This window comes from Peromyscus maniculatus, chromosome 1 (assembly GCF_049852395.1).
Source record: "Peromyscus maniculatus bairdii isolate BWxNUB_F1_BW_parent chromosome 1, HU_Pman_BW_mat_3.1, whole genome shotgun sequence".
Classification (NCBI taxonomy): domain Eukaryota; kingdom Metazoa; phylum Chordata; class Mammalia; order Rodentia; family Cricetidae; genus Peromyscus; species Peromyscus maniculatus.
This window is the reverse complement of record NC_134852.1, coordinates 93520545-93544219: the sequence shown is the minus strand read 5'-3', so window position 1 is coordinate 93544219 and position 23675 is coordinate 93520545. Positions and strand designations below refer to the sequence as shown.

At 44.9% G+C, this 23675-nt stretch overlaps 1 protein-coding gene across 10 annotated transcripts in view; it reads right to left on the bottom strand.

The window, feature by feature from the left end:
- Sh3gl3 (SH3 domain containing GRB2 like 3, endophilin A3) overlaps positions 1 to 23675 on the bottom strand; it is a 133689-nt gene that overhangs the window by 94067 nt on the left and 15947 nt on the right. Inside the window, exon 1 of one of the 10 annotated variants that reach the window (XR_013042892.1) lies at positions 2167 to 2439. The exons of 8 other annotated variants lie outside the window; for them this stretch is intronic. Coding sequence is in view for 1 of the 2 variants with exons in the window: in XM_042278821.2 (XP_042134755.1) it covers positions 2167 to 2247 (81 nt within the window). In the remaining variant the exon portion in view is untranslated. Of the gene's footprint in view, positions 1 to 2166; positions 2484 to 23675 lie in introns of those variants that run through there. One more of the 10 variants, XM_042278821.2, reaches the window with a different exon arrangement.

Here is a 23675-nt window from a genome sequence, read left to right as displayed (position 1 = left end):
GGCACAAGGGAATAGTACTTATCCATAAAAAAGAATGAACATCCAGTCACATGAGACAACATGGATGGAGCTAGAGGGCACTGTGTTAAATGAGACAAGCCATACAGAAAGACAGCTGTCCCATGACCTCATTCCTGTGGACCCCAGCAGAGTTGAGCTCACGGGAACCAAGCAGAATGGTGGTTATTAGAGGCTGGGAGAGCAGGGACCCGGTGGAGAAGAGCTGGCTGCTGGACTGTCTCACTGTGCAGTGACCAAGGACAAGGCACTGTGTGTGGGTTTTAAGCTGGAGCGGAGGATTCCGAAAGTTTCTGTCATAAAGAAGATAAATGGTGGATAGCTATGTTCACCCTGGAGGGAGCCACACAGCATGCACACTGCCCCGAAACATCACTGAGAGTCTTACAAACAGACGATGTTGTGCTGCAGTGGGAAATAATAATAATTAAAAAAAAGTGTGTGTGTGGGGGGGGTCCTCTGGTGATAAATAAGGGACAAGAAAAACGTGGAGTGGGCAGGAAGGCAATGCCACCGGCAGACTTCTTAAAGTTCCATTCCTCCAACTTCTCTTTTTCTTGGTGATTTATTAAGAAACTTATCTGTGCTTGCTTTGGCAGCACATATACTAAGATTGGAAGAAATTCATCATGTCAGGATTTCCGTATCAACCCTAGTAGAATACATTATCATGGTGTTAATGTGTCCCACTAGCGTCTGTGTTTGTATGTGCATGTATGTGTTCATGTGTGAACACACATGTGCAGATGTACGCGCTGTGTGTGGAGGCCAAAGGTCAATGCTGAGTGTTTCCTACCCCTCCACTCTATCTTTTGAGACAGAGTCGCCCACTGAATCTAGAGCTCACAGTTCGGCTAGCCCAGGTCGCCAATGAATGCCAGGGATCCTCCTGTCTCCCCCCTGGGGCTTTTTACACGGGTACAGGGATCCGAACTCAGATCCTCATGCCTGTGTGGCATCTTACCCACTGAGTCTTCTCCCCAGACCCTACCCTCTGGACTTCATACAAACTAAGTAGAAGACTGACCAGACCGAGATTCTACCGTGTAGTAACCCCATACCTCCCTCCCTGCACCTCATCAGGAAGATGGACTTAAAGGCCTTGAAGTAAGCTTGCCTCCCCTCCCTGTTGTTCACGGTAGTTCAGCATATCCCCACAGGCCAAGTGCCTTAGAAGCCAGACTGCTTGTCCCTCCTTGCTGACACATTTCCAGCAGGGTTTGTCCGCATCCTAGAACACACACCTGAGGAGGTCATACATCACCTCCACCCACACATACTCTCCTTAGACCTCACTGTAAACTTGGTGCTTTGGGAACCAACTTTAGGAGTGCAAGTACCACACCGATGTCTGACCCTGAGTTTGGCCTGTGTGAACATATTCACACTTAGCTCCAACAGAGCCCGCGGCAGACGGCTCAGCTTTCTCAATCCATCCAGAGCGCCTCCCTGGAGAAAGCAGTTTTGCTCCACTGCAATGCACAGATAGTGCTCACCCAACCAGCAGGTAAGGGCTCTTGACGGGATGATAAAAGTAACCCCCAAATGACACCATCTAAACATTGTTTCCTATGGGGCTCATGAGGGGATGTCCTTAATGTTGGTTGGGCTTTCTGCCCTTCCCAAGATCCTTCTCGACTGTAGAATATTATTTCCAGGTGTGTTACTTTTGTTTATGGTGCATTTGTTTAACTCTGTGAAGCTGTGTTACTGTGCCTGTCTAAAACACCTGATGGTCTAATAAAGAACTGAATGGCCAATAGCAAGGCAGGAGAAATAGGTGGGGCTGGCAGGCAGAGAGAATAGATAGGAGAAATCTGGGAGGGAGGAGGAGGAGGAGCCAGCCACCCAGCTACACAGCAAGTCACAGAGTGAGAGTAAGATTTACAGAAGCAAGAGAATGGGAAAAGCCAGAGGCAAAAGGTAGACGGGGATAATATAAGTAAAGGAAAACTGGCAAGAAACAAGCCAAGCTAAGGCTGGGTGACTATATTTAAGACTAAGCCTCCGTGTGTGATTTATTTGGGAGCTGGGTGGCAGACCCCCCAAAAGACCAAAGAGCAGAAACAACACTTCTCGCTTGCTTCCATTAAGAGCTCACACTATGCCCACCTCGTCCAATCCCTCATTCAGTAAATTCTTGCTGACCTTCTGGGCCCATGTGGGGCCTGTGCTGGCCATGGTGGGAAGGGCTCCCTCTTCATCTCCATGATGCCAATTTCCAAACATCACCCCGGCATCACAGCCTTCAAGAGTTCAGAACCACGGTGACTGGCGGTTGCCTCCTAACAGCGACCAGCTAAACCAGGTCACAAAGGAGCCATGAGATGCAACCCAGCTCGGCTAGTCTAAATGTGAACAAGTTCCCAAGGACACTGCTCTTGCTAGGTTTCTAGGGGCTGTCCCACCTAGACAGAAGGCCAAGAGTGGCTTTTGTCCTTGGTGGTATGAGGCCGGACCAGGTCACAGGTGAGGCAGATTGTGACATCACAGGCAGTGGGCATGCGCTCCTTGCTTGCCTTCAGCCTGCCCCACCCCCTGCTTTCCTGCTTCTGCCCGGAGTAGATATTTCCACAGACAGCAGTTTCTACCCACTACGTTGATCTGAGAAAAACAAATGGTTATCCCTGACACTTGCCAGTGAGCAACACAGAAGCCACCTGGGAAAGTTAGTGTGATAAGCATTCCATGAGGGGCATCACTGCCATGAAAACAGGACAGCGACAGCGGAGCAAAGGCATCTAAACCTGTGAGGAGAGCGCCCACACGACCAGGTTCAAAGCTCCCTCCAGGCCTTCCACCTCACTGGCCATCCCTAAGGTTGGTTTCCACGTGAGGTATTAGCCTTTCTCCAAGGTCTTGTCAGACCTCTGTCGCCCATGTGACTTGGTCCTCAATGACCCCCCCTTCTCCCTGCCTGGTTAAATACATTTTTTAAAAAGTGGTACAGAGGCAGCGTGTGGTTCCCCGCTGTCTGTCCATCTGTCTACCTCTGAGCACACCCACTGGTCATCGTCACCCACACACTGACCTAGGTGTCTGCTTCCCAGGCAGGCCTAACTCCCTTGCATGTGTTCAGCTGGAAAGGACAGACCGATTTAGCCGCAATGCTTGAAATGTCACTGGATCCTAACGGGGAGGTGGTTGACTTTCTCAAGATCACACAACAGTGGAAAACTAAAGTCTAAGATTGCCATGCCCACAGCTGCCCCCACTGTCTGAGGACGGGTGGTATTCACCAGTGGGGAGGAGGATTACCCATCAGAGGAATCGGTAAACACCCTGGAGAAGGACACTGACTGACACGTGACGGGTGAAGAGGGTGACGGCTGTCACAAGGACAAGGGGAATCGAGGCGGCTCTCCCCTCTTCCCTTGACTTTACCGTGCACCTTCACTAGTGGGTAGATACTGAAGTCATTAGGAAACAGATGATTGAGGCTGGACATGAGTCGCAGGAGAGGAACAGGCTCACTCGCTAGAAGCCACGCAGGAAGCAACCTTTACCTGTTAGATAATGCAAACCAGGCTTGGTGGCTCATACCTATTATCCCAGCATCCCGGAGGTTGAGGCAGGTGGATAGCCTCAAGTTCTAGGCCAGACTGGGTGAATACAAGAAAAGAAAAGAAAAGAAAAGAAAAGAAAAGAAAAGAAAAGAAAAGAAAAGAAAAGAAAAGAAAAGAAAAGAAAAAAAAGAAAAGAAAAGGAGGAGGAGGAAAGAAGAAAGGAAGGGAAAGGGAAAGGGGTTGACTGGTAAGGTACATGCTGACCTGAGTTTCATCTCCAGAACCATGTACACAGGCAGGTGTGGAGGGTCACTTGTCATCCAGTGCTGGGGAGACACATCCTGGGATGTCTGTCTGGTCATTCTAGCCTATTTGGGTCAGCTCCAGGCCAACAAAAGACCTCGTGTCAAAGGGAGTAGACAATCTTCCTAAGGATCACATGTGCATGTACACACACACACACACACACACACACACACATCCATTTCACATTTTGTTTTCATTTTTCAGTAAAGAGTAGAATGCAGGCAAAGTGGAAGCACTTTTTAAGCCACGGGACAGCTGGCTACACACTGACCAGGCCCTTCATTTTGCTCTCCAGGCTGGGTCAGCACAGCAGGACTCTGAGGTCCCCAGGGCCACCCTGGTAAGCAGCATGGTGACTTCCAGAGTAGCCTGGATCTTTGTTAAAAACTAGCATGAATCTCCCGGCAGTGGGAGATAGAGGATGAGCCCTTAAAACTGAATACAGTTATAACAACGGGATTGGGAGAGGGGCAGTGGACCTGGAAACAGAGTTGACCTTTGACTCCGCAAAACTCCAGAGGCCCAGGAGTGCAACAGGAAATGTGTGACAGCTGGGCCATGCGGAAGAGCACACACTCAATCCTGCTGTGGATTTGTGTGGTTATCCAGGTCTCTAGAAGGCAGCAGGCAGATGCCTGGCTCTAACTGAGGTAGCGGTACAGTTTTCGTACACATGGAAGTAAGTGTGTCCGGCACTGCCATGCAATGCCCACGAGGTTCACCTCACAATGGGGGAAGGTTTGCCTTGACCACAGCTGTGGCGGTTTCAGTCCACACTGTTGCTGCTCCTTTTAGGGCTGTGGCAAGGCCTTCTGGCTCACACAGCACATAGAGGAGAAAGCTCATTAGGGGAAAGCACCCTTGGTGGTAGGAAAAAGGCACCGGGGTTTCCACAAGGACCTACACCTTCCCCCAAGCAGGCCACTTCCCAGTAGCATCATAGGATTTGACACACAGGCCTTTTGAGGGTACTTCAGATCCCATCTACTCGGGAAGAGCTAACACACACCTGCTCCCTTTTCAGAAATGAATGAGGACAGAAGGAAAAGCTATCAACCACAAACAGCCCCTGAGATATGCCACAGAGCAGGGCTGTCCTGTGGGAGTGCCTCCTCTCAGCTCCCAGCTCCAGACTTGAGGGCTGGGGCCAGGGTCAATGATAACACTGTGAGCACTTGGGGTGCCACATCTACACCAGCCCTGTCCGTGAGTAAGTGGAACCATCAGAGGCCTGAGACAGAGAAGGAAAGAACAAAACCAGTTTCTTGAAGAGTAAGACCCCCTAAGTCCTTCTGGCACACGGATTTGCTGCAGGGAAGAGTGAAAATGCCTTGGGGCCACAGCAAGAAATGAGAGGGAGGGCCCCCAAATTGGCCAAGTGTGAGAAACAGAAGCAAACACATCAGATCACTAATGGAGAACAAAGGAGACTGCAGAGAAAATTAAAACACTGTCAATTTTAGAATATGCAAGGCATGGGAGGACATGCTAAAAAAAAAAAAAAAAAAAAAAAGACATGAGGACAGAATTAGCCCAAACCAAAAGGACAGACAACCGAATCAACCAAGGTATAGATAATGGGGTGGTGTAGACAGAAGAACAAAAAGAAAAAGGAAGTGAAGGATGTTGGGGGACATTCAATCACACTGTGAACCCTGAGTTTGCATTTGCGTTAATTAAATAAAATTAACCCTGGGTCAGGAGGCTGCATTAGCAACTCGCTGACAGAAAGTCATTATAGCGCATCAAAGGGCAATCGGGGGAGAGAGAGACACACACAGGAAGTGGTGCAGGTTTTTCCAGTTTAGCAAAGTGGAAGCACAGGTCTTCCATGGACACCAGCAAGGAGAAAGCGTTAACTAGCTGCTACTCAGCCTCTCTGAGCTCGCAGGTTTTCACTCCAGCCTTTGAATCTCGAGTCTTATTCATAATTACAACAATAGAGATTGAGTTAAAGCTACCTTTAGTGGCATTGGCAGGGCCGGTGCCTGCAGGAGCAGATTCTCACCAAGCTTTGGCCTGAGCGGCCTGGCCACTGCTGAGAACCATGCCGGTAACTGAGGAGTTCCAGTTGCTGGCTGAGATAACAATAGATTAAGGCATAACCAACTGTGTCAAAGTCGAAACAACATTTGGTGCTGTGTGACCACAGAGACAGAGGAGTCACGCCAGACGGCACTGCCACAGTTGCCTTGGGCCTTTTTGCAAGAGCACTCACAGCAGGCAGACTCCGGAAAACAGGCTCACACTTGAGGGGCTTGAGTTCACTGCCAACACCACCAACAAACTACTGAGAAGTCAGTGGATTTGGTGAGACACCTGGGAAGTCTTTTAGTAGAGAGTTAAATAAGATTAAAAAGAAAAGTCTTTCCCGAGTTAAGAATGGGAAGCATCACAATGCAGGGAGCTAGAACCCTGTGTAGTGCTTCTATGGATGGTTTGAAAATGGAAAACTCAAACAAGGGGATAAATGACTTACCTGGGATTGATATAATGTCAATTGTAATTACTATCAGTTTGGTAATTAATATTTTATTCTTTGAAAAGTGGTTTGACTGTGCCAAATATGATAATTTGACTAATAGGATACAAGCTTTAAAAAGACTTACTACTGATAAGATACAGGCCTTAGAAAGACTTACTAATGAAAATAAAAAAAAATTGGCTGATAAGATACAGTCTTAGAAGGGCTTACTATTGATAAGATACAAGCTTTAGAAACACAGACTAATGAAAATAAGAAAAATACTCAGACATGGACAGAGGAGTTTAGACCAGAACCTGCTACACCATTGCATTATGAAACTGAAGGGGAGTGCCCTAAGTTGATTAGAAAACCAACCTTAATTTATCCAGTTACCATACAAGATCAACCACCAGATGTTAGGCACCCCCAAGGCTATACAGAAGTTAATTGGAATCCGGTAAAAATGTTAGATTTGAAGAGATTTAAGGAAGCAGTCTTCATATGGTATGCATTCATCCTTTGTGAAACAGGTGTTAAGTTCATGGACCACTAAGAACAGAATTATTCCACAAGATTGGAAAGATTTAGTTACAACAATATTGGAAGCTTGTCCCAGTTACAGTGGAAAACATGGTGGAAAGAGGAAGTGAGGGTCTTAGAACAATAAGGTAGGGCTAGAGGTCATGAGATTTTCCAAGACCAGCTTCTCCATGAGGACTGATTTGCAAAGACAGTCTATGTTTGATGATAACATCTTGATTCTATTCCACAAAGCTGCTTTGAATGCTTGGAACAGGGTTAAAGAATCAAGAAAGAGGACTGAATTATTTACTAAAATTATACAAGGCCCAAAAGAAGTCTTCACTGATTTTTTTTTTTTTACAAAGATTGACTTCAGCTGTCAGTAGAATGATATCAGATCCAGATGTTAGACAAATAGTTGAAACTTTGGCTTTTGAAAATGCTAATTCAGAATGCAAAAGAGAGATTAGGGCTTTAAAGGCAAGATCAGCACCAATAGATGAAATACAGCTGATACTGGATCTCACACTTGTGATGACACTTGATAGGAGAAGTAATTAAATTATAAGAAAAATCAAAAGGTTTGATGTATTAATTGTGGTAAATCAGGCTATCTAAAAAGGGATTTTAGGCAAGGCATTCCTAGAAACAATGTGTTTTCTAAGGATAATCCAAACAGAAGGCCCCAAACTTCTGAGTATGCAGAAGGTGTGGCAAAGGCCGGCATTGGACTAATGAATGAAGATCAATAAGGGACAAAGTAACTCCTTGCCATTGGTAAATACTTTAGGGGGCCTCTCATAGGCTCCAATGTTAATTTGGTTCAATCATTCCCCATCAGCATTGGGGAAACTCCTCCACAGAGCAATTAAAAGATGTAATGCCTGTTGTTTAAAAAACCACACTGCTCTGGATGACAGAACAGCTTCAGTAGATAAAATTTTCAGGAGATAGCATAAAACAAGTATTTTAGCAAACTTCTATAAATTGTCAAAGACCAAAGCTAAAAGTACAAATAAGTGGTATTATGATTGAGGGTTTGGTAGACACAGGTACAGATATAACAATAATTTCACCAAAATATTGGCATTCAGATTGGCCTCTTCAGGAGGCAAATGTTTAGCTTCTAGGGATAGGAGCTTTATCTCAGGTAAAACAAAGTGCAAGATGGGTCAAATGTATAGAGCCAGAAAGACAGACAGGAAAATTAAAGCCATATGTGGCTAACATAGCAATGAATTTATGAGGATGTGATTTGTTGCAGTAATGAAAAACAGATTAACATTCCTCCAATCTTAGAAACAAACAACAAATTAACATGTGCTTTTGAGAAAAATATTAAAAGGTATTATCAAGGACAGCCACCAAATGTTCAGATTGTACATAAGCAAGGCATAACAGCTGTTAATCTTTCAAAAGTACCAACAGCTCTACCTTTAAAATGATTAAAATCTGCCTGGGTGTAACAATAGCCTTTGACATCAGAAAATTTATAGGCACTAGAAGAGCTGATACAGGAGCAATTAGATGCTCAACCTATTGAAGAATCAACCAATCCTTGGAATTATCCTATATTTGCTATTAAAAAGAAATCTGGAAAATGAAGAATGTAAACAGATTTAAGAGCCATAAATGAGGGGATTTAGCCAATGGGCTCTTTACAGTCTGGAATTCCATTGCCTTCTTTATTACCTAAGAGATGTTTTCTTATACTGATTGTTTTAAAAGATTGCTTTTTTACTATACCTTTACAAGAACAGGATAGAGAAAAAATTGCCTTCACAATGCCTACTTATAATAATTCCCAGCCTGTTAAAAGGTACCATTGAAAAATTCTTCCACAAGGAATGTTAAACAGCTGCACCTTATGTCAATATTTTGTACAACAGCCATTAGAACTAATTTGTAAACAATTTCCTCAATCTATAATTTACCATTATATGGATGATATTTTATTGGTTGATTCAGACACAAATACTTTAGAAAAAATGTTTGATGAGGTAAAGAGAATTTTGCCTTGTTCTGGATTACAAATTGCTCCTGAAAAACACAAAGAAGAGATTCTATTTATTATTTAGGATATAAGATAGGGTTATAGAAAATGCTACCACAAAAATACAAATCAGAAAAGATCAATTATGAACACTTAATAGTTTTCAAAAATTGTTGGGAGATAGTAATTGGCCCACAACTGGATTAACAACTCAAGAACTAAGTAACTTGTTTCAAAACTTACAAGGCAATAAGGACTTATAGTACAAGGAAACTATCATCTGAGGCTGAAAGAGAATTGGCTCTTATATAAAAGAAATTACAGGATGCAACATGTGGATCGTTTAGATTGAATTCTGGTTATTTTACCTTCTACTCATTCTCCTACAGGAATTATTATGCAGAGAGGAGATAATATCATAGAATGGATTTTTTTTACCATGTAAACAGACTAAATAATTAAATACCTATGTTTCTGAATTGATTCTGAAGGAAAATTGAGACTCTGTCAATTAGCAAAAATAAACCCAGCAGAAACTGTGGTGCCTCTTACTAATGGAGGAATTTCCTCATTATGGGCAGAAAATGAATACTGGCAAAGAGCTTGCAGTAATTTCTTGGAAGAGATTGGCAACAAATATCTCCAAAGCAAGAGACTTCAGTTTATAAAACAAACTAATTGGATTCTCCCTCATATAGTAAAGGTAATACCAATTTCTGAAGCCCCTACACTCTATACTGATGCAAATAAATCAGGAAAGGCAGGTTATAAGTCAGGAAAATTAAATAGAGTAGCTCAAAGCCTTTATGAATCAGTCCAGAAATCAAAATTATATGCAATTCTCATGGTATTATTAGATTTTTTGAGAACTTCTTAATATAGTTACTGACTCTCAATATGCAGAAAGAGTTGTTTTACATTGAATCTGCTGAACTTATTCCAGATGATTCAGAATTAATGTTGTTATTTATTCAACTATAATAAGTAATCAGAAATAGAAATCATCCTTTGACATCATCTTGACATCAGAAAATTTATAGGTACTAGAAGAGCTGATACAGGAGCAATTAGATGCTCAACCTATTGAAGAATCAACCAATCCTTGGAATTATCCTATATTTGCTATTAAAAAGAAATCTGGAAAATGAAGAATGTTAACAGATTTAAGAGCCATAAATGAGGGGATTTATAATACATATCAGATCCCATACAGGTCTACTAGATCTTCTAGTACAAAGTAAGGATGAAATTGATTAGCTATTAGTAGGGAATGTGCTAGAAGCCTCAGAATTTCATGCCAAGCACCATGTTAAACAGCAAAGGTTTGAAAAAAGATTTTGCTATCACTTGGCAACAAGTTAAAGAAATTATAAGGAAATATCCTACTTGTTCTTTGTATAATCAAACTCCACTACCCAAAGGAAGTAACCCAAAAGGTACTCAAAGAAGTGAAATTTGGCAAATGGATGTGTTTCATTTTGCAGTGTTTGAAAATTAAAATATGTACAACCATACCATAGAGACATATTCAGGATTTCAATGGGAAATTGCTTTAAGTTCTGAAAAGGCTGGTTCTGTAATTACACATTTATTAGAAGTTATGGCCATCATGTGAATACATGTACAAATTAAAACCGACAATGCTCCAGCATATGTCTCTAGTAAAATGAAACGCTTTTTTGCATATTAAAACATAAAGCATATTACAGATATACCACACAATCCTACAGGACAAGCAGTTATAGAAAGATCTAATTACACTTTTAAAAATACACTTAATAAACAGAAAGGGGTAATAGAGACCCCCAGAGATAGACTGCACAATGTTTTATTATATTTAAACTTTTTTTTCTCTGTGTAGTTTTGGTGCCTATCCTGGATCTCACTCTGTAGATCAGGCTGGCCTTGAACTCACAGAGACCCACCCACCTCTGCCTCCTGAGTGCTGGGGTTAAAGGTGTGTGCCACCACCGCCCAGCTATCTTTAAACTTTTAAATGCTAATGAGAAAGGAACAACAGCTGCAGAGAGACATTTGGATAATAGAAAACAACTGATGAATCAAATCATCCTATATATTTTAAAGATGTGTTGACCTCAGAATGGAAATCAGAATATGTATTACAAAGAGGTTTTGCTTTTGTTTTCACAAGAGAAGAAAAGCTATCGATACCATCAAGATTGATAAAGATTAGTTAGATTTGAACAAGAAAGACCTCTTGATTAGGAGAGGTGATAGTTCATCAAAAAGCTTCCTCATTCAAAGAGACATGGGGAGGATAATGGAAATCTGAAACCAGCTAGCTACTGAAGGACACAGAGTCACTGTTAGGTGTGGCATTAGAAGCACCATTAAACAGTGCAAAAGCTATGATTTCTCAGAGGGACGTGTTGAAGTACTTGGGGATGGCATGAATGAAGTCTCTCTTAATGTCAGGAGCACCAGGCGTGGTAGCAAACATCTTTAATTCCAGTACTCCAGAAGCAGAGGCAGGAGAATCTTTATGAGTCCAAGGCCAGCCTGGTCTACAGAGCAAGTTCCAGGACAGCCAGGGCTACACAGAGAAACCCTGTCTTGAGGCCTCCCTCCCTGCTCCAAAAATGACCGGAGCAAAGACAGCAGAATGCTAACATCTGCTTCTCCTTTTCTATACATTTGAATTTTTTCATTTAAAAAGATGAGGAAAAAATAATATAAAAAACTAGGACTGTAGCTCAGTGGTAGAGCTCTTATCTCTGGCACAGGAAGTTCTAGGTTTCAAACTCCAGTGCTGGAAAAAAAAAAAAATCCACTGGGTAGGCAGTAAAAAGTAAATTCCAGACTGCATACCACTAAAATGAGAATCAATGGAAAGGAAGAAACATACTTCTAAAATGAGTAAAAAAATGACTTAAAAACAAAAGAATAATGAAGGTGATTTTTTTTCCCTATAACCTATACTCTTTCCCAAAGCTTTTGTGGCAACTAAGGTAACAGATGAAGATGTGAAGGACAAATGTCACTTCTGGACCCTCAAGAAAGATACCACAGGACAGAAAATAAACAGCTCTTGGTGCAAAAACTTCCCCAGATGAAAACAGAGCAGTGTGGCATGGCTCAGCATATATTAGCAAAATGAATGAGAGAAATTCAATTAGGTATACTCTGGTGACGTATTTTATGCCAAGAATAAATAAAGAAGGCATCACATGAGAAGTCAAAGGAGGAAGACACCAGGTATGGTGGCCCACCACAGCAATACCAACCTCGGGAGACTGAGGCAGGGGGATGAAGAACTCAAGGCCAGCTTTGGTTGCAAAGTGAGACCTAAAAACAAAGAAAATCAGAGGGAGGTTTTGAAAGAGAGAGAGATACAGAGGGAGAGGGGGAGACAGGAGGGGAGACAGGAAGATACAGAGAGGGAGAGGGGGAGACGGGAGGGGAGACAGGAAGATACAGAGGGAGAGGGGGAGACGGGAGGGGAGACAGGAAAATACAGAGGGAGAGGGGGAGATGGGAGGGAAAACAGGAAGATACAGAGGGGGAGGATATTTGAAAGAAGAAGAAAGCAAGAATGACCTCAGTATTTCAATATTTTGTCGCAAAAAAAGGAGATGTCAGAAGAGGACAGTGGTAGAGCATTTGCCTAGCATGCATGTGGCCCTGGGTTCAAGTCCTGTATCACACCATAACGTTCTCAGAAGGCAGCGTGGCAGGAGCTACTATAATCAGACACATTGTCATTCATGAAGAAGGCAACTGAAGAGATGTTTCAAATGTGTGGAGTCTCAGAAGACACGGCAGAGCCTTCAAGAAACCCACATTTGAAAGTGGGCTTTGTGTTAGAGAAGAAAAATCAACTCGAAAAGCAAAGCTTTTTAATGGAAATGTAAGGATAATTCTCAGGAGGGTTATACAGAGAGAGGAGGGGAAATCATCAGCACTGCTTACTAAAGCATAAGTTGAGTGACACCAGGTTAAACTGCATCTTGGAGGAAAAGGGTTACCAGGAACACAAGCAAACCAATCACAAACCCTAAAAGCAAAAGAGGAAATTCGAGATTGTATATCCGAGAGACTGAAAAAGTTATTTCTTTTCTTGATTTCAGCAAATTTTATAAATATTTATTAAAGATTTGAAAAACTAATAAGGATCCATTACTCAAATTAGAAACAGAGTTAACTGTGATCCAATAAACGCAGCTGATAATGGGGAGACGGGGAGAAAAGTCAGGGTGGGGGAGGAGGGGAGGGCAGGGCAGGGGGCAGTCACACTGACAATATCCATGGTTAAGTTTCAGTAGAAAATAGACAAGGATCATCCAAAAAGGCCCAAGATAAACGACCATCTCCACCACAGCTCCGCACTGAGAATTAGGCCAACTACGGGGGAATTATTACGCCACCAGCCTGCGTAGAAGGAGGTTAGGCAGAAAGGGGGTGAGAGGTGAGTTCACAATGCTGACAGGAGGGGTCAGGAGCAAAGACTTGGGAGACATGGAGGTTTTGATTTCAGATCTCCTAAACCTTTGAAAGGGATGCAGTGTGACAGTGGGTTCTTTTCAAAATTCTGAGTCCTGTTTCCCTGCCCCGCGCCAACACTCCCCTCGTGTTGGCCAGGTGGCTATAAAATTAGAATATCTAGATCAGCTTTGAAAATGGGGCAGCGCACAACTGCTTGGCAGCAGCTCTGAAGAAGTTCTAGAAGAGACAGGGCAGGCAAGAATTCCATAGGGACAGATAGATGTCACTGGTCAGAATGGTGCCGAGTCAGGTAATACATAAGAAAGCGGAGGGAGGGGGGGGATGTCCCACAGACACCCTGACAAACTCCACTGAGGTGAGTCCAGAGGGGGACCAGATGCCTGCTCAAACTCAGCGCAGACACCAAGAAAATGAACCCGAGGCCCAGCAGTGTGGGAAGTCCTTGACAGACACTTGCCTGCTCTGGCCCCTCTCTGCCCCCTCTGCCCCCCTCTGCCCCCTCTGCCTCCCTCTGCCTCTCTCTGGCCCCTCTGCCTCCCTCTGCCTCCCTCTGCCTCCCTCTGCCTCTCTCTGGCCCCTCTCTGCCCCCTCTGCCTCCCTCTGCCTCCCTCTGCCCCCTCTGCCCCCTCTGCCCCCTCTGCCCCCTCTGCCCCCTCTGCCCCCCCTGCCTCCCTCTGCCCCCTCTGCCCCCCTCTGCCTCCCTCTGCCTCTCTCTGGCCCCTCTGCCTCCCTCTGCCTCCCTCTGCCTCCCTCTGCCCCCCTCTGCCCCCTCTGCCCCCCTCTGCCTCCCTCTGCCTCCCTCTGCCCCCCTCTGCCCCCTCTGCCTCCCTCTGCCTCCCTCTGCCTCCCTCTGCCCCCCTCTGCCCCCCTCTGCCTCCCTCTGCCCCCCTCTGCCTCCCTCTGCTCCCCTCTGCCCCCCTCTGCCCCCCTCTGCCTCCCTCTGCTCCTCTCTGCCCCCCTCTGCCCCCCTCTGCCCCCCTCTGCCTCCCTCTGCCTCCCTCTGCCTCCCTCTGCCCCCTCTGCTCCTCTCTGACCCCCTGCCCCCTCTGCCCCCCTCTGCATCCCTCTGCCCCCCTCTGCCTCCCTCTGCTTTTCTCTGCATCCCTCTGCCTCCCTCTGCTTTTCTCTGCATCCCTCTGCCCCCCTCTGCTCCTCTCTGCCCCCCCATCCCTCTGCATCCCTCTGCCCCCCTCTGCCTCCTCTGCCTCCCTCTGCCCCCTCTGCATCCCCCTGCCCCCCTCTGCTCCTCTCTGCCCCCCATCCCTGTGCATCCCTCTGCCCCCTCTGCATCCCCCTGCTTCCACAGATATTGCATGCCTACAAGGTGTCAGGCACTGGGGATAGGAACACAGCAGCAAACAAAGTGCATATGACCCCTGAACTCGCAGTGACTGTGTGACCTGGTACAGCCAGTGGCCACAAGTGGTCATTTTTGTTTGTTTTTTTGTTTTTACATCCCAACCAAAGTTTCCTCTCTCTCCTCTCCTCTCCTCTCAGTTCCTCCCCAAAAAGACTTTTAAAATTTTTTTAATTTATTTTTTGTTTTCAATACATCCCAACCTCAGTTTCTCCTCCCTCCACTCCTCCTAGCCACTCCCCTCCATCTTCCCTCTCTCCTACATCCACCACTCCTCTGTTTCCTTTCAGAAAAGGGCAAGCCTCCCAGGGATATCAACAGAACACTGCATAACAAATTACAATAGGACTGGGCATATCCCCCCACCCCCATATCAAGGCTGGATGAAACAATCCAGTAGAAGGAAAAAGGGTCCCAGGAGGAGATGAAAGAGTCAGAGACACCCCTTCTGCTGCAAGTCCCACAAAAACACCAAACTAACAACCATAACATATATCCTAAGGACCTAGCACAGACCTATGCAGGCTCCATGATATCAGCTGCACCAGCCACATTTTCAAAGACCCAGAATAGCTGTGGGTGGTGAGTGGACATGGGTTGAATAAGAATGTCTCATGTATTTGAATGCTTAGTCATCAGGGAGTGGCACTACTTGAGAAGGATTAGGAAGTGTGGCCTTGTTGGAGGAAGGGTTCAAAAGCTCACACCAGGCCCTGTCCTCTCCCTGGGCCTACAGAACAGGATACAGCTCTTAGCTACTGCTCTAGCACCTGCCTATGTGCTACCATGCTCTCCATCATGATGATAATGGACTAAACCTCTGAAACAGCATGCAAGTCCCCAATCAAACACTGTCTTCTAAGAGTTGCCTTGGTCACAGTGTCTCTTCTCAGCAACAGAAACTGACTAAGAAAGGAGATCACACGAGGAAGCCCAGCCCCCAGAGTGTATCTGTGGTGATATTGTGTTCCCCAAAATATTGTATACCTTAATAAACTTATCTGGGGTCAGAGAACAGAAAATCACTAGTTAGGCAGTGATAGCACACACCTTTAATCCTAGCATTCCAGAGATAGAAATCCCTCTGGATCTCTGTGAGTTCAAGGCCACACTGGAAAAAGCCAAGCATGTTGACACACGCCTTTAATCCCAGGAAGCAAGCCTTTAATCCTAGGGAGTGATGGTAGAAAGCAGAAAGGTATATAAGGCGTGAGGACCAGAAACTAGAAGCATTTTGGCTGGTTAAACATTTGGCTGGTTAAGCATTCAGGCTTCTAGCAACAGTTCAGCTGAGAGCCATTGGGATGAGGACACAGAAGCTTCCAGTCTGAGGAAACAGGACCAGCTGAGGAACTGGCAAGGTGAGATAGCTGTGGCTTGTTCTGTCTCTCTGATCTACCAGCATTGACCCCAATAACTGGCCTCGGGTTTGATTTTATTAATAAGAACTTTTAAGATTCCTGCTACATGTACCCATCTTCACAGAAGCAGCCTTGAGCAACACTAGTCAAGAGCAATGCCCTCCCTGCTCCCCCAGGGCACCAGGAGCCCTCCTTTGAGAAAGCTAACCCATCAGTTCAAGCCTCTGCCTTCGCTGGCATCCAGGCTGATGGGGCAGAGAGGAAAGTCGCAAAGATCGTTTTCCTCAAAGCGAAGGCCAGAAAAGCAGCTGGCACTGAAATAAAGTTAGTGTATTCGAGTAAGAGAGGTACTCCAAAGTATGTGTGCCAGGGAAGCGGACACACAGAAAGCAAGAAGGGAAAAGAAAGACCTCCAGCTACTCTCTGAGTTGCAGGGTAGCTTCACCATAACGTTGCACTTCTGGACAGGGACCAAATTGAGGTCAAGAACGCTATCCAGAGAAGAGCATAATTTTTTAGATTAAAAACAAGACAACGCTAAGGAGGAAAAACAACAAGCTTGGGCCCCTTATGGTGGCCCATACACTAAATCCTAGCACTCAAAACACAGAGGTGGAGGGATCTCTGTGAGTTCAAGGCAGGCCTGGTCAGGGAGACAGGTGCATCTCTGGGAGTTCAGGAGAGTCAGAGCTATACAGTTATACAGTTATTTCAAATGAATAAATGGCCAGAGAGACTGGTCAGTAGCTAAGAGCACTGTTGTAATAACATCTACCAACAGGAATCCACACAATACAGAAACAGGCTATGGACCACAGAGCATTAAGCAATGAATCAATTTGAGGGATGAAGGGTTGATAAACTTATGAAGGTGAGTCGTTAAATGTCAACTGGAGGCTGGAGAGATGACTCAGCAGTTAAGAGCACTGGCTGTTCTTTCAAAGGACCCAGGTTTGACTCCCAGCACCCACATGGCAGCTCACAACCACCTGTAACTCCAGATCCAAGGGATTCAACACCCTCCTCTGGCCTCTAAGGGCATGAGGCATGTACATGGTGCAAAGTCATACATGCAGGCAAAACACCCATAAACATAAAATAAAAGAAGAGTCATTTAAAATATTTTAATGACAATCAAATTTAAGAAATGGAAAATATCCAAAGACAGGCACAAAAAGAAACGTATGTGGTCTGCACCAGGAAAGCTGCCCGACCAAAGCAGATCTGTGGCATCAAACCTTAGCAAACAACAGAGACTCCAAAGGAGGGGGTCTCGGGCACACGTGCCTTACAGGGAGGGCTATCACAGGGCAGCCTGCTGGAGCCATAGCCCTGACACCAACGCCACTGCAGCTGGGCACACAGGGCGCTTCAAGAACCTCCATCAGCTGAGCAACAGCCTGTCCATCCTCAGCTGACATCATGTTTATTGCTGATCCTTGTAACCTCAGCTGACGTCACGTTTATTGCCGATCCTTGTAACCAATGAGTTGTTTCCAAACAGCTTCTTGACTCACTTGCCTCCTCAAGTGCACAGTTCACTAGAACATTTTACACTGCAGTGTCTACTGCATGCTTTACACTGCAGTGTCTACTGTACATTTTACACTGCAGTGTCTACTGCACGTTTTACACTGCAGTGTCTACTGCCCAACAGAATCATTCTCTGTGTACAACCTCACTTTGCTTGTTGTTTGGGCTGGCGATGCCTAGGTGACGTAGCGTATACAAATCGGATGTGTTTTTCAACCTTCAGCCACAGCACAGACTTAGAGTGATAATACCCAGGGTTGCCAAGGAAATGGAAACAAGTGAGGACATAATATGAATAATCTTTGGGGCGGGGGGGGGGGGGTGTTAAAAGTTGGAAACTTAGTAAATAGACCACTCCCCCAACAGGAAGGAACACTACTCTGCTGGCTTTTCACAGTATTTTTTCTCTCAAGAGCCCTGTCTCCAGTAGGAAAATAGGAAATCCAAGATGGTTCTGTGAGAGGAAATGTCAAAACCAGATTCATTTAAATGCAACCAACATCACACAAACCAGAGAATTTTTTTTTTTAAGCCTTTAAGCACTTGGGAGGAAGAGGCAGGCAGATCTCTGTGAGTTCCACAAAGTGAGTTCCAGGATAGCCAGGGCTACACAGAGAAACAAAACAATAACAAAACAAACAAACAGATCAGCCCTTTTGTCTCTAAAGGCCGTCACACATGCTGGGACAGCCATCTAAAGGTGAAGGGTCCAGGAATAGAAATACAGAAATGAAATTATAAACCTGAAGAAATGAGAGCTGACAGTCTTCAGCTCTGTCAACGACTGAAGGTTAACCGCTAACATTGACTCTCTGCTCTCCAACCAGCTGCTCTGTCAAAGGCCAGGGGTTAACTTTTAACGACAACCCCCTGGCCCCTTATAGCCAACAACTGCCGTGGACCAAAGTTAACTTTTAGTAGTTGTTTCTATGTGACTCGGAGCATGCAGTCCATGTCTGATGCTTACTTTTTACTATAAAAACCCACCCCCATTGCCATAGTCTCAGAAGCCCAAACTCTGGCTGGGTCAGTTAACTGGTAAGCTTAAAATAAAGTTTGCTTCTGGTTTTTAGACTTTGGTGGTCCGTACCCCATTGTTTGGGTATCCCCACCAGACCCAACAAAGGGACAGGTGTGTTCTCTGAGAACCAGGACTAGAAACACTGCGTTACTCCCCTGGCAACCTGAAATCTCAGTTCTTGAGAGCTTCTTCTGCCTTAATGTAACTCAAGCCAAATACAAAGAGCGAAGCCACTTCTGAAGCAACCTGTATTAAACACCCAGCTCCCAAAGTCACCTGCAGCAATAAGCTTTTTCCCAAAGCTAAAGCCATCTCAGCCACAGTGAGAGACATCAGCAGAGAGGGCTGAGCTCGGCCACCACCCCTGTCCATGTGGAGCCCTCAGTGTGCCCACTGTGGCTTTTTAAGAAGTTACACAAAGTCTACATGCCTCGGTTTCCCCATCTTCAAAGTGGAGAGAGTAGTGTCTTTGGTGTGAGAGTTGGGAGTGATAAAGCCCGCACAGCAGTCAGGCGCAGGGTCTCCACCTTCTTTGCAATAAAACTGAAATTTGTCACTACTTGTCAATGCAGAAACATGAATTTATATCAACAGACTTCAAAGGAACAAAAAGATAAAATAATAGCCTGAGGGTAAAAGGATTAGAGGGGATTTTCAAAAAGATAAAAAGTAAATGCTGGCAGGCAGAGATGTGGAGAGAGAGGCTCTCACAGGCCTTTGGTGGGAATGGAATAGTGCAGCCACTGTGGAGAACAGGTTCCTGCAGGGCACGTCCAGCAGCCCACTGCTGGTACACACCCAAAGGAAATGAAATCAGCATGTCCATGAGCCAACAGAATGCCCATATTTACTAAACTCTATTCACAAGGGCCAGAATAGGGAGTCAGGCTAAGTGTCCAGCCAGAGAAGAATGGAGAAAGAAATTGTGGTACCGACACCCCATGGAATACTATGCCACCCTAAGAGGCAAGAAATGCTGTCATTTGTGACAGCATGCATGGCTCTCAAGGGCATTATGTTAAGAGAAAGAAGCCAGGCACAGAAGACAAACACTGTATTACATCACTTGTGAGATGGATCATTTATTTCATGCTTGGAGAATAGAATAATAGTTACCAGACACTTGGCAGAGGGGGGCTGGGCAGAAGCAGATCAGTGGATGCAAAGTTAGTACAAAGAATATGGTTTGGTGTTCTGTGGCCCACGGGGTAAATATAATTAGTACAAGTGCTTTATCTTGAAAACTTAGAAGACAGGATTTTGAATGAGTTCACCTTGAAGAAATGATGAAAGAATAAGATGATGGATGTATATGTTCACTACCTGAGCTGATCCCTACCCAGTGGGTACATAAAGAAAGCATCAAAGAACCTCATTATGTGCACAAATGTGTCAATTAAAAATTAAAAACTTATTTTCTGTTATAGTAGTTTAATGATATACATGACAATTTTGAATACATAAATAAAAATAACTTGGGAAGTAATTTCCTGCCCAAAGAAAAAACTAAAAAAAAAAATTTCATCTTTTAAACTCAAACACATCCCTCCTGCTATTTTGATATAGTCTGCAACACTTAACATTGGTGATTACATTGGTAATTATATAATATAAATTCAGATTTAGTGATAGTACAGAGCAGGCACTCCATCAAGTACCTCATTTACACACTAACACAGTGAACCCATACTAGACACATATAGTGGCGGTCCTTACTGTTCGAAATGAGGTACACCAGTGTGCCCAAGGTCACAGAGCAGAGAGGTGACCAAGGAGCATCCCTTAGCTGAGGGAAGCTGATGGTACCAACATCCCCAGCACCTGCCGCTTCCCACAGTGTGAATCTCTACAAGCTTGGGACCATTTACCGCCAACACCAGCCACTCTCAGCCTTCAGGCCGTTTCCTCCCAAACCAAAGCAACAGCTTTAGCCCACATTGCCATGGCTGTCAATGTCATAACTCGGCAATGACAGTTAGGGCAGTTGGAAGATCATGACCAGCTTCGATCTGCCTGTCACCCTCTCAGGGTCTCAGCTGCCTAGCCCTGTTCCCTCTAGGGAACGGTGCCAGTCACCATGAGAGGTAACTAAACAGGGCATACGTGTGCTCCTCCTCTTCCCTGACTCTCTCCCCTACTTCCCTTCTGGTCTGAGGTCACCTTTGAAAACAATAAAAACGAACAAACAAACAAACAAACAAACAAAACCCTACTCCACACAACTCCTTGGTTCAAAGTCTGTTTACTGTGAAACTCAACCCAATAACGCTAGAGACACAGCTCAGCTCTATACCACAGGAGACTCACCACACCTCCAGGGAAGAGAAGGAAGGAAATAGCAGGATGTCCTCCTTGATGTCACACCTGCATCCCCCTCAACCCTTTGAAGGGGTCTGAAAAAAATGCACCGAGCCTTCAAACCATCAATGAAGCGAAGACTCTCAAGTGTGCAATATAAAATGCTATCCAGTCAGAGGGCGGAGAAGAGCTGAGAAACTAAGTCCGTTCCACCAGTGTGCTTACTCTGCGTTCACCTCTTGACACTCCTTCAATCACCCACCTCACTGCCTCCTACCCAGCTGCCCTTACCACCTACAATGTCCCCAGAGTCCTAAGTGAGCAAATCAGGAGTCTTATCAAAGAAAATCTCTGTATCATAAACTAGGCCTTATGTGACCAAGACCATGAGATCTTTTTTCTGGGAAAGATATTAAATAAATTCAATAACAGCTGATTCTTAAACATCTATGCTCTGGGCTGGAGAGATGACTCAGTCAGTAAAGTGACTGTCACACAAGCCTGAGGAGCTGAGTGATGATGCTAACAGCTGGGCACACATCTGTAACCCAGTGCTAGGGAGGCAGACAGGTCAGTCCCTGGAGTTGGCCACCCAGCCTAGATGAGTCAATGAGCTCTGGGTACGATGAGACCCTCTCTCAAAAACCAAAGTCAGTGTGGTAGTTTGAATGAAAATATCCCTCATAGCCTCATTGTTTTGAATAATTGGCCCTCGGTTGGTGGCTTTGTCTTGGGGAGGTTTAGGAGGTCCAGCCTTGCAAGTTTTGAGAGTTTCAAGAGTCTCCCCATTTTCAGTTCACTCATTCTACTTACTGCTTGAGGTTTAAAGATGTGAACTCAGCTGCCACATCTCTGCTCTGCCATCATGGACTCACCTCCTGAAGTTGTAAGTTGAAATAAACTCATCCTTAGATTGCCTTCATCATGGGATTTCATGACAGCAACAGAAAGGTGATGATACAGTGGAGAATGGGTAGAGGGGGAGACCCAGCTCAGTGGTTAGGAGCACTTACCTGTCCTATTGGTCCACAGCATCTGCTTGGGAGCTCACAACCAACTCTAACTCCAGCTCCAGGGATTCCCATGCCCTCCTCTGGCCTCCACAGGCATGGCATACAAGTGATGCACATGCAGACATGCAAACAAAACCCTCTTACACAAAATAAAAATAGTTTTACAGCAATTGAGAAAGACGCCAACATCAACCCCTGAATTCCATATGTGTGCTCCTATGTGAGCATGTACATAGACCACACACAGTCTATGCTGGTCTTTCAATATTAAACACACTTTATTTTTGATAACAAGCACTAAGGAATTTCTCACTTCAACTAATATTAGTTGATTCCACTCCCAAATACACCCTCCATTTGACTTTACCAAGAAGATAAATGTACCTCATTTCTTTGAGTATATATTCCTGAAAACTGGCAAGGGTGCAAACTGATTCACACGGTTTCAGCATGGGATTTCTGGAAAGCCTATGGAACCCACACGGTCTACACCTGTACCGACAGAAACCAGAACCTTCCATTGCTCTTGTACAAACTGACTCAGGTCAACTGAGACAAAAGTGGTCATTTTCTTTTCTAGGGGCTATGATGAGCCTTGGAACACAGCACATAAGTTAAAATACACAGTCATGGCAGAGAGAAAAGACAAACACAGATGTCACCCCTGAGAAGCACTTTTGAGCACAGGGGAAAAGTAAAAAGAAACGGACAGGAAAAACAGACCCCTGCAAAATAAGGCAGAGGAGACGGCATGATTCATGAGGAACGCAAGAAGTACCAGCAAAGTCCCAAACAGCCTGCAAACCTCACAGAAGCAGGCATACGCTGTGAGAATCTTCCTTCATGGTAACGTTGGCATTGGAACAACGCAGGTGTGAGGTCAGCTGCAGCACTAGCCGAAGTGACTTTGGGGGCTCCAGGCTGCCTAAACTACAAGGGAAAACAAACATGTTCCAGACCTAAGCCCTTCCTGGGTCACCAGAGGAATCAGATTAGGCAAATCAGATCTTTCAGAAAAGCACACACGTGACCAGTGTGGTTCATATCCATAATCCTACCATTCAGGAGGCTAAGGCAGAAGGTTCATCCTGAGTTCAAGACCAGTCTGAGACTCTGCCTCAAAAAGTCAAAAACCAGGTAAAGATGCTTCTGGGCAAAGATGTTCCTCAAACCTAAGTTCTGTCCCTGCATCCACAAGGCATCAGGAGAAAGACAGTCCCAGAGAATTGTCCCCTGAACTCATATGGAAGGTATTTGTGCATGCTCACACACAAATTAAATTAAATTTAAAAAAAAAAAAAAAAACTACAACTCATCATCCAAACAAAACATGTCGTGTTTTGTCCAGGCCTCCAGAAATGTGCATACCAAAATACACTGGCACTGACCCCCAAATGCAAAACAGGGGCTGGCCAACCTTTTCTGTGAAGGGCCTGGCAGTAACAGAGCTCAACCATCCCACTAAGTGCAGTGCACATCTGTCACAGTATTCAGCTACCCACATAGTGCAAACATAAGTGAACATCATGTATCCCAATAAAACTTTATCGATGGACACAACAAATTGAATTTCATGGAATTGTCATGGGTCATACAATTTTGTCACCCATTCTAAGTTGAAGGGCCGTACAAATGAACAGGCAGTAGTATTATTTTAATCTGCTCAGTAGCACCCAGACAATGGGCAGGTGGCCTCTGGCACAGATGACCTTACATTATACAAGGACTCAGCACTGCAGGGCAGAGGACAGAGGAGAGCCATCCGGACAAGCGCTCTTGTACACTGTGCCGTCCCCAAGTCCTGGGATGATGTTTC